Source organism: Mytilus galloprovincialis, chromosome 13 (assembly GCF_965363235.1).
Source record: "Mytilus galloprovincialis chromosome 13, xbMytGall1.hap1.1, whole genome shotgun sequence".
Classification (NCBI taxonomy): domain Eukaryota; kingdom Metazoa; phylum Mollusca; class Bivalvia; order Mytilida; family Mytilidae; genus Mytilus; species Mytilus galloprovincialis.
Window position 1 is genome coordinate 10,924,311 of NC_134850.1, and position 17,094 is coordinate 10,941,404.

The 17,094-nt window shown below is 33.2% G+C and overlaps 1 protein-coding gene across 4 annotated transcripts in view; it reads left to right on the top strand.

Annotated features, from left to right (window-relative positions):
• Positions 1 to 17,094, top strand: part of LOC143056712 (phosphoinositide 3-kinase regulatory subunit 4-like) — a 52,528-nt gene that overhangs the window by 33,243 nt on the left and 2,191 nt on the right. For 3 of the 4 annotated variants that reach the window (XM_076229859.1, XM_076229861.1, XM_076229862.1), the window contains exons 22-33: positions 2,493 to 2,549; positions 4,060 to 4,103; positions 5,243 to 5,392; positions 5,835 to 5,886; positions 6,720 to 6,975; positions 7,886 to 8,081; positions 8,826 to 8,956; positions 9,591 to 9,675; positions 11,307 to 11,398; positions 12,599 to 12,703; positions 14,041 to 14,324; positions 16,744 to 16,858. In XM_076229859.1, coding sequence (XP_076085974.1) covers positions 2,493 to 2,549; positions 4,060 to 4,103; positions 5,243 to 5,392; positions 5,835 to 5,886; positions 6,720 to 6,975; positions 7,886 to 8,081; positions 8,826 to 8,956; positions 9,591 to 9,675; positions 11,307 to 11,398; positions 12,599 to 12,703; positions 14,041 to 14,324; positions 16,744 to 16,858 — 1,567 coding nt within the window. Of the gene's footprint in view, positions 1 to 2,492; positions 2,550 to 4,059; positions 4,104 to 5,242; positions 5,393 to 5,834; positions 5,887 to 6,719; positions 6,976 to 7,885; positions 8,082 to 8,825; positions 8,957 to 9,590; positions 9,676 to 11,306; positions 11,399 to 12,598; positions 12,704 to 14,040; positions 14,325 to 16,743; positions 16,920 to 17,094 lie in introns of all 4 variants that reach the window. The other variant, XM_076229860.1, reaches the window with a different exon arrangement.

A 17,094-nucleotide genomic window follows, 5' to 3' on the forward strand; every position in this document is an offset into this window, starting at 1 on the left:
GTCTGTCCCGCTTCAGATTAAAGTTTTTGGTCAAGGTAGTTTTTGATGAAGTTGAAGTCCAATCAACTTGAAACTTAGTACACTTGTTCCCTGTGATATGATCTTTCTAATTTTAATGCCAAATTAGAGTTTTTACCGCAATGTCACTGTCCACTGAATATAGAAAATGATAGTGGGAGTGTGGCATCTGTGTACCATGGACACATTCTTGTTTGGTAAAACTTTTAAAACTGTAAGTCTTTACCAAAGTCTTTTAAAATGTTTTCAACTCTATTTAACAGAAGAGCTGATTTAAAAAATGTTCGATGTCTGATTTAAAATTGATAAGGTGAAGATTGGTTTAATCTCATTTAAAGTCATTGTAAATTCAGAAATTATTGTGTGCATATATTATTGCGACTATGTCATTTTTTACTTAGATGCCATTTTATAATTTTTGCGATATTAAAAAAAAATTCTATTTAAAAAATTCAAAATGTGAGTTTTAATTATTGCGATAACAACCCTGTCACATTTTTAGCTCACCTGGCCCGAAGGGCCAAGTGAGCTTTTCCCATCACTTGGCGTCCGTCGTCCGTCGTCGTCCCTCGTCGTTAACTTTTACAAAAATCTTCTCCTCTGAAACTACTGGGCCAAATTAAACCAAACTTGGCCACAATCATCATTGGGGTATCTAGTTTAAAAAATGTGTGGCGTGACCCGGCCAACCAACCAAGATGGCCGCCATGGCTAAAAATAGAACATAGGGGTAAAATGCAGTTTTTGGCTTATAACTCAAAAACCAAAGCATTTAGAGCAAATCTGACTGGAGTAAAATTGTTGAACAGGTCAACATCTATCTGCCCTCAAATTTTCAGATGAATCCGACAACCCGTTATTGGGTTGCTGCCCCTGAACTGGTAATTTTAGGGAATTTTTGCTGTTTTTGGCTATTATCTTGAATATTATTATAGATAGAGATAAACTGTAAACAGCAATAATGTTCGGCAAAGTAAGATTTACAATAAGTCAACATGACCAAAATGGTCAGTTGACCCCTTTAGGAGTTATTGACCTTTATAGTCAATTTTTAACCATTTTTCGTAAATCTTAGTAATCTTTTACAAAAATCTTCTCCTCTGAAACTACTGGGCCAAATTAAACCAAACTTGGCCACAATCATCATTGGGATATCTAGTTTAAAAAATGTGTGGCGTGACCCGGCCAACCAACCAAGATGGCGGCCATGGCTAAAAATAGAACATAGGGGTAAAATGCAGTTTTTGGCTTATAACTCAAAAACCAAAGCATTAAGAGCAAATCTGACATGCGGTGAAAGTGTTTATCAGGTCAAGATCTATCTGTCCTGAAATTTTCAGATGAATCAGACAACCTGTTGTTGGGTTGCTGCCCCTGAATTGGTAATTTTAAGGAAATTTTGCTGTTTTTGGTTATTATCTTGAATATTATTATAGATAGAGATAAACTGTAAATAGCAATAATGTTCAGCAAAGTAAGATTTACTAATAAGTCAGCATGACCAAAATGGTCAGTTGACCCCTGAAGGAGTTATTGCCCTTTATAGTCAATTTTTAACCATTTTTTCGTAAATCTTAGAAATCTTTTACAAAAATCTTCTTCTCTGAAACTACTGGGCCAAATTAAACTAAACTTGGCCACAATCATCATTGGGGTAACTTGTTTAAAAAATGTGTGGCGTGACCTGGCCAATCAACCAAAATGGCTGCCACGGCTAATAATAGAACATAGGGGTAAAATGCAGTTTTTGGCTTATAACTCAAAAACCAAAGCATTAAGAGAAAATCCGACAGGGTTTAATTGTTTATCAGGTCAAGATCTATCTGCCCTGATGTTTTCACATGGATCGGACAACCCGTTGTTAGGTTACTGTCCTTAATTGGTAATTTTAAGGAAATTTTGCCGTTTTTTGTTATTATCTTGAATATTATTATAGATAGAGATAAACTGTATACAGCAATAACGTTCAGCAAAATAAGATCTACAAATAGGTTTACATGACCAAAATAGTCAATTGACCCCTTAAGGAGTTATTGCCCTTTATAGTTAATTTTTAACATTTTTCATAAATTTTTGTAAATTTTTAGAAAATATTTTCCACTGTAATTACTGGGCCAAGTTCATTATAGATAGAGATAATTGTAGCAACAAGAATGTTCAGTAAAGTAAGATCTACAAACACATCACTATTACCAAAACACAATTATTTAATGAATGTATCCGTGTCCATTGTTTAATATGCACAAGACCAAGGTGAGCGACACAGGCTCTTTAGAGCCTCTAGTTAACAATAATAAAAACATCATAATAATTTTTCAATTTACAGTATAAAGGAGATATAAGCATATTGTTATTGTAGATTTGCAGGCTATTTGATGGTGGCAAAATTTCACTACTTAATAGAGTATTTTTTCTCCATAATAGCAATGGACTAAATTTAAGTGAAATTGTATCTTTTTATTTTATTTATTTAGATATTCAGGAAGTTGTCATCACTAGGTATGGCTGAAGAACACGAAGATAAAGTTCTGGTAAGATTGACTTAAAATACATTTGTTTAATTGAAGACAACATGATAGAAATAGGGAGACATGGTAAAATCGTCAATAAGACAACTATCCACTAGAGTTCAAATGAGGAGGATAAAAACAATTATACCTCACAATATGGCCTTCAACAATGAAAAATCCCATACTGTATGATAAGCTGTAAAAGACCTCCACATGTCCAATGTAAAATATTCAAATAAGAAAACCAACAGCCTGATTTATTTACAAAACAATGAAAGGAAAACAAACGTGTTAGACTGCAACCAATGTATTAAAACACTGAAATACCTGCTCCAGACTTAAGGCAGCCACATACTGAATGTGGTTGGTCTAAAAGATGGGCGAAAGATAATAGAGGGACATTCACACTCATAAATCGAAAATAAACTGACAACACCATGACTGAAAAAGAAAAAGACCAATATACTAAAAACAGTACACAAAACACAACATAGAAATCTAAAGACTGTGGTGATCTCAGGTGCTCTGGAAGAATAAGCAGATCCTGCTCCACATGTGGCACCCGCCGTGTTGCACATGTTATTACAAACTCAGTATAAATAAGTCTAATTTGGTAGGTCTTCTTCAGGAAAAGGGTATGGGATTCTAACATCTTTGCCTGTAAATATAAAAAAGGAGATGTGGTATGACTGCCAATGAGACAACTCTCAACAAGAGACCAAATGACACAGAAATCAACAACTAAAGTTCCCAAAATGACAAATGTAAAACAATTCAAACGAGAAAACTAACGGCCTAATTTATGTACAAAAACGAAAAACAAATATTTAACACATCAACAAACGACAACCACTGAATTACAGGCTCCTGATTTGGGACAGGCTCATGCATACAGAATGTAAGCCAGTTGTGAACTAAGGATTATAGTTTTTATCAAAGTACTGTATGGGATACAGCTAGCTGGTGCTGTATCAGGGTTCTGGACTGGCATGTGAAAGTAGACATATATCATTAAATGTAAGAAGAACAACTTATCATATTATTTTTTGAATCAGGAAAGGAGAAATCTTAAAATTTATTTTTGTGTTATAAAGAAGAACATTACCATGTGGGTCTCATTGGGGTCTTAGCGTGACGCGGGATTACTGATTCTTCGTAAGCTTGAAACGGGAAAGTCAAATTATTGTGACGTGAAAACGGGAAATAAGGTCTAGCGGGACATGGGAAATTACAAAAAAATGAGAATTGCTTACGTACATAGTATAAGCGGGATACGGGAATCTGACAAAACAGTAAGCAGAATCTGGGATCAGATCCCCCCAATTAGCACCCCTACCACAGCAAGCTAAGTTTCTAGTACCCAAAATAACAAGTAAGAGATAGAAAAATTGCTGTCTTTTGTACTCATTTACAATAGTTTTGTTCTGTGTTGCAGACTTTGTTTGAAGGCAAATGACTTTCTTACCACATTTGTACCAAAGCTAAAACTGTCTTTTGAATTAACTTAATATTGAAATTTTCATATTTTTAGGCAATGAAAGATTACATAATCAAGCTTCACAGAATCAGAGCTGGGTAAGTGGCAAGTACTACATGGATCATTTGAAGGGCAAATTTTTCACCTGCATAGTTAATGTGGGTACAGTTTTTGCTTAATCAGCTGTTTTTGATTTTTTTGTATACAGCAATAACTATTTAGAAATAAGAAAATGTGTTATGAGTGCCAATGAGACAACTCTCCAACCAAGTCACAATGTGTAAAACGTAAACAATCATAGGTTAAAGTATGGCCTTCAAAACGGAGCCTTGGCTCACACTGAACAGCCAGCTATGAAGGACCACAAAATGACTAGTGTAAAACCATTCAAACAGGAAAAACCAACAGTCTCATCTATATAAAAAGAGAAATGAGAAACACTTATGATTCACATCACCAAACGACAACAACTGAACAACAGGTTTCTGACTTAGGACAGTTGCAATCAAAAGCATCAAGTTTAAACGTTTTAACAGGCGCCAACCTTCACCCTGGTTTGGATATTCACAATTATATCTGAAGTAGGTAAGGGAACTTTTGACTAGGTCATTTATATACCGTAGAGTCTACATAGACATTTTTGGGGGATAATTTTACGACTCTGTGAAATGTGTGTGAATTCTCCATGCATGTGAAAAGTTTGAAAATGGCAAACTGATTCTTAGATGCAGGAATTTAACCATGCATGGAAAGTTTATGCATTGAAATATAACATGTACCACAAGGAGTAATTGACATTTTGAGTGGCAAACATACAGTTTCTGAAAATTTTGGTCCATAAAATAAAGCAGATAATTTTTAGACATGTTTATATATTTCTCAATCAACTTCATCTTCAAATGTATTCTGTGTGTCCATCTGTTGTTTTGTTCGTCTGTCCATTTGCAATTCTTGTATGAGGTGAAAAATTTTGGTCAAGGTTGTTTAACACTTATTTGTAGTGACATCAAGCTGAAATTTAGTATACATGTTCATTATGATGTGAACTTTAAAGTTATATGCCAAAATTACAGTTTTTACCCTGATTTAATGGTTACTGAACAAGGTAAATGGTAGAGCAAGTGTGGCATGGTGTCTTATCCATGCATATTCTTGTTTTGAACACCAACATCTATTGCTATATAAGAATAAGGATATCCTAATTTTATTTTAAAAACTAACAAAAAATTACTTGCAGATCATCTGAAAATGAACCAAGGAATGGCGAAGAGATGAATAGACCTGGAGAAATAAATGTCATCAGTGTAAGAGCTGTTACAAGGAGGCATGCTGAACTGGAGAGAAGTAAAGATTCTAAAATGGATGGATCAACTGGTACCCCACCAAGGTTAGTATTGACTGGTTCCCCACCAAGGTTAGTATTGACTGGTTCCCCACCAAGGCTGGTTACAAATTGACTGGTATACGACCAAAGTTAGGATTGGCTGCTACTTTACCGAAGTTTATATTGACTGGTTCCCCACCAAGGTTAGTATTGACTAGTTCCCCACCAAGGCTGGTTACAAATTGACTGGTATACGACCAAAGTTAGGATTGGCTGCTACTTTACCGAAGTTTATATGGACTGGTTCAAAAATGAGTACCAAACAACAATATTAATGTGATAGGGGTGTTTTAAGTTTATGTACATGTATTCAATCAATGCACAAATTGTTTACGCCTTTAAATCACCAAAATAAATCAACCTGTCAAAAATTTCAAAATTTACAATGCTTTGCAAAATCACAATCTACTGCAGCAGTTTTCATGATAACTTATCTTCATTTTAGTCGTGGAAAGAAGAAACAACAAACATTAGATAGTCAGACATCAAGTTCTATGGTAAGTTTAAGTTTGTAAATTTAATTACTGTTTTTTTAAGTTTGAGGGCTGATATGCATTACACAACTTCAGATAAGATTTGTTTCTGAAAGGCGGATTTTTCTACATACATGTATCCTACGATAAATGATTACTATGATTGAATATTTTAACTTAATTGGTTTTATACATATCAGCCCAGGTCTGTTAATTTCCTATTTTGATTTTACAGATTTATTTTCACTCATCATTTCTAACATTCACTATTTTGCTATATGATAATTAAAATTTTCAAAATTAGTATAGATATTTCAAAAGATCTTATATTTCCAATGTAATTTATTAATTATAGAATGGCTAATCAAAGAATTCAAATAGAGAATAATATTTAACTCGTGACCGAACAACACATTAATTCACGAATGTTTGAATTCTTTGATTAGTTACTTTTATATTACTTTGGCAAATGTCTTTTTTCATGAAATTAATGTAGAAAATGTAAGGAACTATATCTCTTTTCTATGCATTCACAATTTGTTTTGATCCTGTTTTGTTCTATCTCATCTTAATTGCCTAGGATTGCCGGTGTTCCTGCAAAGGTTTTGCAGTTCTATCAGGTATATCTAGCTTCGTCAACTGTTAAAACCTGGCCTTTTCAATATGGCCAAGCAAATAAACACCAACAAACTATCAGTCATGTCAACAATTATTATCATTTCCCTCTTAATAGAACCTAGATGCAAAATGAAAATCGTTGTAATACAAACGTATACTACAAGAATATTCCATAAGTTTATTTGTGTAGTAAAATTGGCAATTTAAGAATCAAATGGTTTTTTTTGTTTTTTTTTTAGAATCCAGAATGGAAGAGTATGTTTGGATCCAGTGATTCCAGCTCCGCTACAGACTCGCCAAAATCCAAGTCAATTGTCAAGGCCGAATTACAGGAGAAAAAGATTAGTTCCAGTACAACTTCACTAACAAGCCAAGGATCCTCAAACTCTGGGAGCTTTGTTACTATGTCACAGGGACAGATATCTATTCCAGAAGGCACTCTTGCAAGGGGAACAATTGGGGCAATTACTCAAGATATGAACAAAATTATGGCTAGTAAGTTTGAGTGAGTTCTGTCAAGGGGAACCACTAGGGTTTTCAATTTTGATATGAATGAAATCATGGTCGTAAATTTTAAGGGATCTTAATGTTGGGGCAAAATCATGTTAGTAGAATAGGTGCATTAAGGATCCTTTTCATCTTACAAAACTGAAGTACTGTAGATTCATTATTATTCGTTTGACACCAATTTTAGTGGATATCTCGGGTATTAGTAAACCACAAATTTGAATGCTCAAAAAAGTAAAAAAGTTTTATTGGCATTTATGCAGACTTTGGCAATACCTCAATTCAAATATCTACAAACTTTAGATTTTTTAAAAATGAATCCACAGTAATTTTCGTGACGTTGAAGTTGCATTTCTTGTGAAGTCCTGAGTAAAAACATCTCAGTTTTTAATTTTCCACACCTCAACTTTAATGCAGAAATGAATTGAAATCATAAATTAAAAGTTTCCATTATGGTAAACCCAACTGTTTAAATAAAATAATTTTAAGAAAAGGGAAACAATCAGTGGTATCACTGAAAATACAAATCAATGTTTGTATAACAGAAGTGTTAAAGAAGTTTGGAAAAGGAAGACACCAAATGAATTTTCAAATTCTTAAGTCAATGACAAACCAATAATGCTATGGCAAGATACAAAAAACATCCAAAAGACAAACAACAGTTTACAAACCACAACAACTAAATAGATATAGGAAGATGTGGTGTGGAATCTGGGATGTTCTCAGGTACTCTCAAAGGATTAGAAGATCTTATTTTAGTGTTACTGGATATTCAAATTAAAATACTTTCATTTTAAAGTGCTTATTCTTTTTGATATGATTTAAATTTTCTAAATTTTGAAATAAAAAAACAACAAAGGTGACAGATTTCATAGTCACTTGTGTCTATTTTGATCAGCACGGTACAATCCCTGCAAACTGGAGTTAAGGAACTTGGTACACCAACAGAGAGACAGATATAATGATGAGATCCTGTCCAAGGACTTACTGATCGATGATTTGTCACCATGGGAAAGTCAGCCTCCATTGTCAAACTGGAGACCTAAAGGTTTACTGGTTGCTCATTTACATGAGCACAGAGGGAGTATAAATAGGTATTTATGAAGGCCTGGATTGAGTTTACGTTATAGATAATAGGTAGTATGCATTGGGTCAAGACCACAAAAAAATGGCCCTTCAAAAAAGAATATAGAATAATGGGCTGCTAAAATAAAAATTGGAATGCAGGTACTTTACTGAATTATAGTACTTACCGGTACTCCTTATTTTCAGTATATGTATTGTCATCTGATAAAGTTTTCTCTGATTTCAAAATCTTTATGTTTGAACCCGTCCTGGTTTTCTCACTACAACTAGAAACTATGGTACAAAACATTGAGAATGGAAATGACCCTTTTATTGCATTTCACTTATTGTATTGGGGAAAGTTGAAGGCGTTGGTGGGAAACTGGACAGGCAAATACTCACATTTAATCGGTACTGATACAGCATGATACACCTTTACACCATAATCCATGGTGGTGCTCCTATAATAGGAGAGAGATACAAAACATACATGCATGTGGAACTGGACCCCTGGTGTTGTCTCATTAAGGTTGCTGCAGTTTTTATTTAAAGGTGAGGAACAGTAAATTTTCACAGATTTTTTGGAAAATTTTGCATACATCTTGAACAGAAAAAATGCATATGTTTTTGTAACTGACATTCATATATATTTTACTATCATTTAAAGCTTCTAGGTAGTGTCATGAGATCATTTCTACTATATTGTAGCCTAATTTGATGTTGCAAAAAACATAAGTATTATGAAAGTTATATTTATTTTTCAACCTATTCAGAATCCAAGTGTCATGTGACCATTCCTACTTTGCCACAGCCTCCAATGATGGCTCCATAAAACTTTGGGAGTGTGACAAGTTAGAAGGCAAGAGTAGTATCAATAGATCTAAACAAACCATAAATCTCAAAGGTAATTAACTGTTTAAATTGTTTCCCCTTGTATTGATCTTGAAAGAGTTGTCTCCCATTCTTTTTTATTCCTCCAATGATGGCTCCATAAAAAGTGAGATGTGACAAGTTAGAAGGCAAGAGTAGTACTTGCCAAATGACATTGACGGTAATTTTTGGTGCATGACGATGAAATGTGCACTTTCTTTAAGAAGACAAAAAGAATTTTGATGAATCAAGTTAAATTTTTTCAAAAAGAACGGTAAAGATAATTATTTGAGACCTCTGACGAATCACAATAAGGATATTTTACGAATTATGATAAGGATATATGAAGAATCTCTGTAAAATTTTAACCAATATGAAGCTAACGGTAGCAGAAAATGACAATTTCAAGCCTGACGGTAATGGGCACAACAGGCTATTGACCTGTTGTTTTTGGTGTAAAGTTGTTTAACATCAGATTGAAAGTTAGTACACATAATCATAATATTGTGAAAGTTTTAAAATATATGCAAAATTAGTTTTTTTGTCCCCCAAGATTTTTTTACGCCTTTTAATGAAGAAATTTGATAGTGTGAAAAGTGCAGGGTTGTCCTATGGACTCATGATCTTGTTTTTGAAATAAAACTTAACTTTTTTCTTATCTTTTTCAGATGGTAAAATCAACAGTTTAGTATTCTGTGAGGGTTCCTTGTCTCTGGCAGCTGCTACAGAGAATAACAATATACATGTGTACAAGTAAGTAATGTGTCAGAGAGTATGTCAATGTACATGTGTACAAGTAAGTAATGTGTCAGAGAGTATGTCAATGTACATGTGTACAAGTAAGGTATGTACCAGAGACTATGTCAATGTACATGTGTACAAGTAAGTTATGTGTCAAAGACATTGTCAATATACATGTGTACAGGTAAATTATGTTTCAAAGAGAATGCCAATGTACATGTGTACATTTAAGTTATGTGTCAAAGAGTATGTCAATATACATGTGTACAAGCAAGTTATGTGTCAGAGTGTATGTCCATTAACATGTGTACAAGTAAGTTATGTGTCAAAGAGAATGTCAATGTACATGTGTGCAAGTAAGTTATGTGTCAAAGAGAATGTCAATGTACATGTGTACAAGTAAATTATGTGTCAAAGAGTATTTCAATAAACATGTGTACAGGTATGTTATGTGTCAAAAAATGTCACATGTACATACATGAAATAAATAAACATGTGTCCATCTGTCTGTCCCACTTCTGGTTAAAATTTTTCATCAAGGTAGTTTTTGATGAAGTTGAAGTCCAATCAACTGGAAACTTGGTATACATGACATATTTCCTATAATATAATCTTTCTAATTTTAATGCCAAATTACAATTATAACCCCAATTTCATGGCCTCCTAGAAAAGAATAGTGATAGTGGTGCATCCGTGTACTATGGACACATTCTTGTTTCTTTTAATTTTCTAGTTATTGACCACAAATATTGCAGAAACTTAATATTTCTGTATAGTGTTTAATGGACTTTATCTTAGCTTTCATTACTTGATATTGGAAAAGATGTGTTCTCCACCTATTCAATCTTAATTTTTAATTTGCATACGCACAGTTTTATTTTTTCAAATCAAGCATTTTCAATTTTCTGACATTTGAAAATAGATATAAGGGGTTGTTTTGCTTTCCATGAGGGTCTGAAGTTACATGATAGAAAGGAGAAGGTCCAGTAAGACCCCTTTTTAGCCGCAAAATATAGCAGTTTTATAAAATTGTTAGAATGTAAACTTTTAGCTATTGATTGGTAAGTAGAATACTTCTGTTACATAAATATGGACTGTTTTTGACAATACAATGCACATGTATCAGGAATTAGCATCATTAAGTCATGTTAAATTACTGCAATCTTCACAATTTTAGCATTTGAGTTAAATTTTAGTTGGTTTCTGTCTTAAATGGAAGTGGCTGTATTTGTGTTCATTCTTAATATTCAAATTTAAGTTGTATTTGATGATAATACATTACATATATAAAGGTTGAGAGTGAACATGGATGCGGCCACTTTCATTTTTAACAAAAATCATCTGAAAAGTGACATATTATGGTATATTTGATAGATTTTTCATATTTAAACTTGAACTTGAATGACTAAATCAGTTCAAATCTTTCACATTTAAACTAATTGAATCGACTGAAGTAGACACTTTTTAAAGTGTTTAAAAATTGTCCAAAATCTTTTATCAGATGAACCAAAAGTTTGAGGCCAAAATTGTCCCTTACTGGACCTACTCCTTTAACAATTAAAATAACTTTATTTTGTAGCCGTTTTAGCCAAATCAGACTAAGTTTAATGGGTTATTAAAATGTTCATGTATATTTGTTTCAGAATAGAAAGTGGTAAAGCAAATGCTGTAAACAAACTAGAAATAGATAAAGAGGAATTTGGTAAAGTTGTAGATGTAACTCATTATGACACAGGTAATTAAAATGGATTCATAAGATACTTTTTCAAATTTTAAAACTATTTTTGAAGGAGGCCTTTCTAGAATGAAAAGAAAACATATTACAAAATCTATTTGTCAATGGATGGAAATTAATATAGCGGAACTATAAACAACTGGCATACAAGTAGAAGGTTAATGTAACTATAAAACCATTAGTTAAACCCACCATTTTAGGAAAATGTCTGTACCATGTCATTCAGATGGTTGATATATTCTAACATTTGGTTTTGCCATTTTGTTGACTTCCCTCTTGCTTAATTTTACCTTGCATTGGAGTTCAGTATTTTAGTTAACAGTTAACAGTGTTTCTGGAATAGGCAGAGAAACATACCCAAAAGGGGAGATAGGACCTTATTGGGACTCCGGGATCTGGTGTTTTTAAGCTCGGGATTTCAGGATTGACCCTTTCGGGATCCGGGAATTCTTTTTTCGAATTTCGGGATGTCAGGATTTAAATTTATTTAAATTTGGGACCACATGATTTCATCCCGGGATTTCGGGATAAGAACCCCTTCTACCCCCCCTAAAAATTAAAATTGTATTTAAGTATAAAATGACAAAATTGCAAAAATAAATGCACGCCATAATTTCTGAATTTACAGTAATAATTTATACACAGAATGATTTTTATGCCCCACCTACGATAGTAGAGGGGCATTATGTTTTCTGGTTTGTAGGTCTGTTCATCCGTCCGTTCGTCCCGCTTCAGGTTAAAGTTTTTGGTCAAGGTAGTTTTTGATGAAGTTGAAGTCTAATCAAATTGAAACTTAGTACACATGTCCCCTATGGTATGATCTTTTTAATTTTAATGCCATATTAGATTTTTTACCAAATTTCACGGTCCATTGAACATGCAAAATGATAGTGTGAGTGGGGCATTCATGTACTTTGGACACATTCTTGTTTTTAATGAAATATAGGGTCTATATAAATAAGAAGATGTGGTATGGGTGTCAATAAGACAACTCTCCATCCAAGTCACAATGTGTAAAAAGTAAATTATAGGTCAAGGTAAGGCCTTCAGCACAGAGCATTGGCTCACCCTGAACAGCAAGATATAAAGAGCCCCAACTCATTTACATTATGCTGCTTAAAGTTGTGTTTTGTTTTTGTGATATTACAGCTATGGTTATAGATTTAAAACACATTTATAAATTGCTTTTCTGTTTTGCAGGGGCCCAGTCAGTTTTGGCCTATGCTACAGTAAATGGATATATTATGGGATTTGACTTGAGGTCCAATAAAGAAGTTTGGAAACTGAAAAATGATCCAAAAAAAGGTAATGTGAAATCAGGCTTTGACATTTAAAGTTGACTACTTTTTTTGTGTATCGTAATGTTACTCTTGAAGAAAAGACCACTGGATGTATTTTATAAATAAAATCTGCATGACTAATCAATAATAGTCTTATTTAAGAATTAATTCATGGAAGCCATAGATTGTTGGAAATTTACACTTGGCCTGGGCCGTAATATTCGTTAATTTTATCCCTCGCTAACGCTCAGGATAAAATTCGAATATCACGGCCCAGGCCATGTGCAAATTTCCAACAATCTATGGCTTCCATGAATTATTTCGATTCTAATGGGACAAATACGGTCATTAAAAAACTGAAGCGAGGGTGGGTATGCTGTGTGTGTGGCTGTTCTTTTTTACTCCCTGTTAGATAAAGCTCAAATATCTTTATAAATATGTAGCTTGCGTAGGTTATTTCGTGAATAACTGCTAGAAATTTTTTTTTTTAATTCTCAAACCCAACATTTGCCATTTTTAATTTAATTTTTTTTCTCGTAAGCTTCCGTCAAATCCATAGTTGACATTTTGTAACTAAGAAGCCGCCATGTTTACTTGCTGAAATGAGTAAATATGCGAATAATGCAATAAAATAGAAAATAAAACAAAACCTACCTCAAAAATCAGTTTTAATACAATATCGTACAAATTCTGATGGTTCGCGTAACAGAAAACTTTCAACTTTAGCGGTTTCATTTGTATGACATCATGTTTTGAAATGACTGAAATGCGCGAAAAAGATTAATAGACTTTCGCGGAATTTTATTTTATTTTAATTTTGTTGATTTCTCCGGAGCTCTTGTGCATTACTTCTTTTTATTCTGCATACGAATAAGAATAAAAGTTATTTTGTCTTTTTTTAATTGCACTTTTTAAAACAACAAAATCGGCAAACGGTCTGCAAATAGGTTCCAATAAGTGTAGATTTACGTGGGAGGTATATTGTAACAGCCATTATTATGTATATCTCTGAGTCTGCACTGAGTATATTTTATCGAGAATTTTATCACAGTGTTGTTAACAAAGCTAAAGAAGCACGTCATATTAGAATTAACAAATAATTCATAGCACTATATGGAATATATGGCTGCTTATTATCAGATGTCCTTCTCAATTAAAGTATGTGAATGAAAGCAAAGCTGATGTCAATGTAGTTTTATGATATGACAAAAAATGTAAATTGTACGCTGGTTTTATTTCATTTGAATTTTAGCAGATGAATTTTAATGATTTGGTCTTTTAATATTCAAGGAGCATTGAAATTGGTACTGCTAGATATTTTTTTTAGATATTCATAAACAATCGATAAAATGTTTACTTTAGGTTTAATTACTACTTGTGCTGTACATCACTCTCAGTGCTGGTTTGCTGTCGGAACCAGTAGTGGCAGCCATGTTTGTTGGGATCTCAGATTCCAGTTGCCTATTACTTCAATAGAACATCCAATGGGAGCCAGGGTCAGAAAGTTAATAGTCCACCCAAAGGAGCAGTCGTGGATTATCTCAGCTACCCAGGGCAATAATGAGGTCTCCATGTGGGATGTAGAGACAGGAGCTAGACGCAAAGCATTGTGGGCCAGTCCTGCTCCACCGCTGTCACAAAAACAGGTCAGAAAAATGTTTGCAGTTTCTTAAAACATATATTAATAATTTAATTTTGGATGTAACACATCTTCTGATTGGCTGACTTTATTTTGTTATGAGCCCATAGACATAATTTAGTCTTGTGACCGTGACGTCATAAACGTTTTTTCAAGGTTTTCTACGGTTTAAAATGGAATTTAGAATTAAATTATAAAAAATGACTTATATTTTTTCTGTATATTCGAAATAACATAAAAAATGTGATGCACACTGTTAAATAACCTGCTATGCGCATTATTCAGTGGGCACCAAATTTTTTATGTTATTTCTTCATAGACAGAAAAAATATTACAGTCATTCCTTAAAAAGAGCTCACATTCTGAATTAATATTTACTGTTAAAATTTATGAAAATCAATAACCTGTGAACATATGCAACACTGCTTTGTATGCATCAGTCTCTTTGCCTGACATAAAAATATGCAAACAGGGCCATTGCTGACATGTCAAAAATCAAATTTTCCAGTCTAGAAATGTTCTGTATACACCAAATTGAGAATTAAAGTTCAAAATTTGTATAATCTATATAAAATTGAGACTGGAAATGGGGAATATGTAAAAGAGAAAACAACCCTACTATACCAAAGAGTAGATAACAGCCAAAAGCAACCAATGGGTCCTCAACACAGCAAGAAAATCCCACACCTGGAGGTGGTCTTCAGCTGACTCCTAAATAAAAATGTGCACTAGTTCAGTGAAAATGGATGTCATAAAACTCCAAAACATATACACTTGTAACTGAACTAAAAATTTAAAAAAAATCAAGATTAACAAAGGCCAGAGGCTCCTGAATTGGGACAGGCGCAAAAATTGGGCAGAGTTCAACATGTTTTGTGAGATCTCAACCCTCTACCTATAGCCAATGTAGAATAAAGAATACACAACAATACGCACAGTAAAACTCAGTTAAAAGGAGTCCAAATCTGATCTCAGAATTGGTATCAAAAGAAACTAAGCAAAATGACAATAATACAGAAATTAACAAAGGATACTGACATGCCAGCTCCAGACCTCAATTAAACTGATTGAAAAATTACGTCTTCATTATATGATGATTACTGCTGTCATGGTTTGAAATATTGTTTCTTGCTTGATAATTTCTAATTTGTTGGATAACATTTTCACATATCGAAGTCATCAACTTTTTGTACTGTGGATTCATTATTATTTGTTATATACCAATTTTTGTGGGTTTCATGGGAACCACGAATTGAAATGTTCAACAATTGCAATTTTCAATAGGCTTTGTATACAGAGATTGGCAAAAGCACCAAATCAACTATCACGAAAATGCTAGTGTGTCAGTAATCTACAAAATTGATACATACGAAAATAAATATAATACATGAAAATTGATACCCACGAAAATAAATGAATCCATGAAAATTGATACCCACGAAAATAAATGAATCCACAGCATTTCCATAAGGTTTTCCAATGCTCCAGAAGTATATTCAGTTGTAAAATTTAATGGGCAATAGTAGCTAGGATTAAGAATGTTATTATTTTTCAGTATTTTTGAGGATTTAGTCAAATTGAATAATTCCTTCATTTGTGGTTCCAATGTTCCATTTTTATCAAGTAATTTATTGAAAAAAAAAGTCTTGATTTTCCATGATGACAAAAAATATGCAAAAATTACTTTTTTTTATTAATGATTATAAACAAAAGCAAAAGAGGTCAAAGTTCACCATTGGAGAGTAGGTAATGTTTATGTATTAACCATTAATTCAGTATTTTAAGTTCAATATCCAATGGCAGCAGACCTCACTAGAGCTGTATTATGATAGGCTTACATAGTAACTCTTTTAGCTGAATTATTGACTATGGAGTATCTTATCTTTAAAACTAGTGCAAATATGAGTAATTGAATTATTTATTATATTAATTTATTGTGAGAAGTTTAAAAAAAACCAATAATAAGATATTGTTTATTCAATGATTTTTAAATTAACTTTTCTACCATTTGATATAAAAAGAAATTTGTTTTTGAACGAAACAAGGGAGGTAATCCAGTATTCTTCATGATTATACATATACATAGTTACATAACTATTCAAAATATCAACACAACAATGTTAAATCTGCAAATTTTGTTCTTCCCTTGCTAGCTGCTGAGAGCTATAAAACATCAGGTGTAATAATAAAATGTGTTGAAATTGGAAAAAAAATAATGATTGATTAGTTAGTGTTTAATGCGATTTTCAACACCATCAGGTTTGTTTTCCCTGTAAGTTATAAAGCATTCATCGATGGAAGAAGCCAGAGTGCCCAGGGAGACTCAGGAACCTTTGATAGGAAAACTTATAATCATAGAAAATTAGCTATAGATTGAGGTCGTCTAAGTTTTATTTTTAAATGATAATTGATTTTAACTTCTACAGGCAAGTAACCATTCTGTATATGGTATGCATATGGTGATGACAGATAACAATGTTATAATGTTGACAGCAAGCTCTGACATGAGGGCCAGATTCTGGGATATCAATTATCCAGCCAATTCTTACATCATGGCCCCAGCAGCCATGGACCCTGGTCATCAGCCAAGTGTGAGCTACAGGTAATTATCCTACTAATTCTTACATCATGGCTCCTGCTGCCATGGACCCTGGTCATCAGCCAAGTGTGAGCTACAGGTAATTATCATGCTAATTCTTACATCATGGCTCCTGCTGCCATGGACCCTGGTCATCAGCCAAGTGTTAGCTACAGGTAATTATCCTACTAATTCTTAC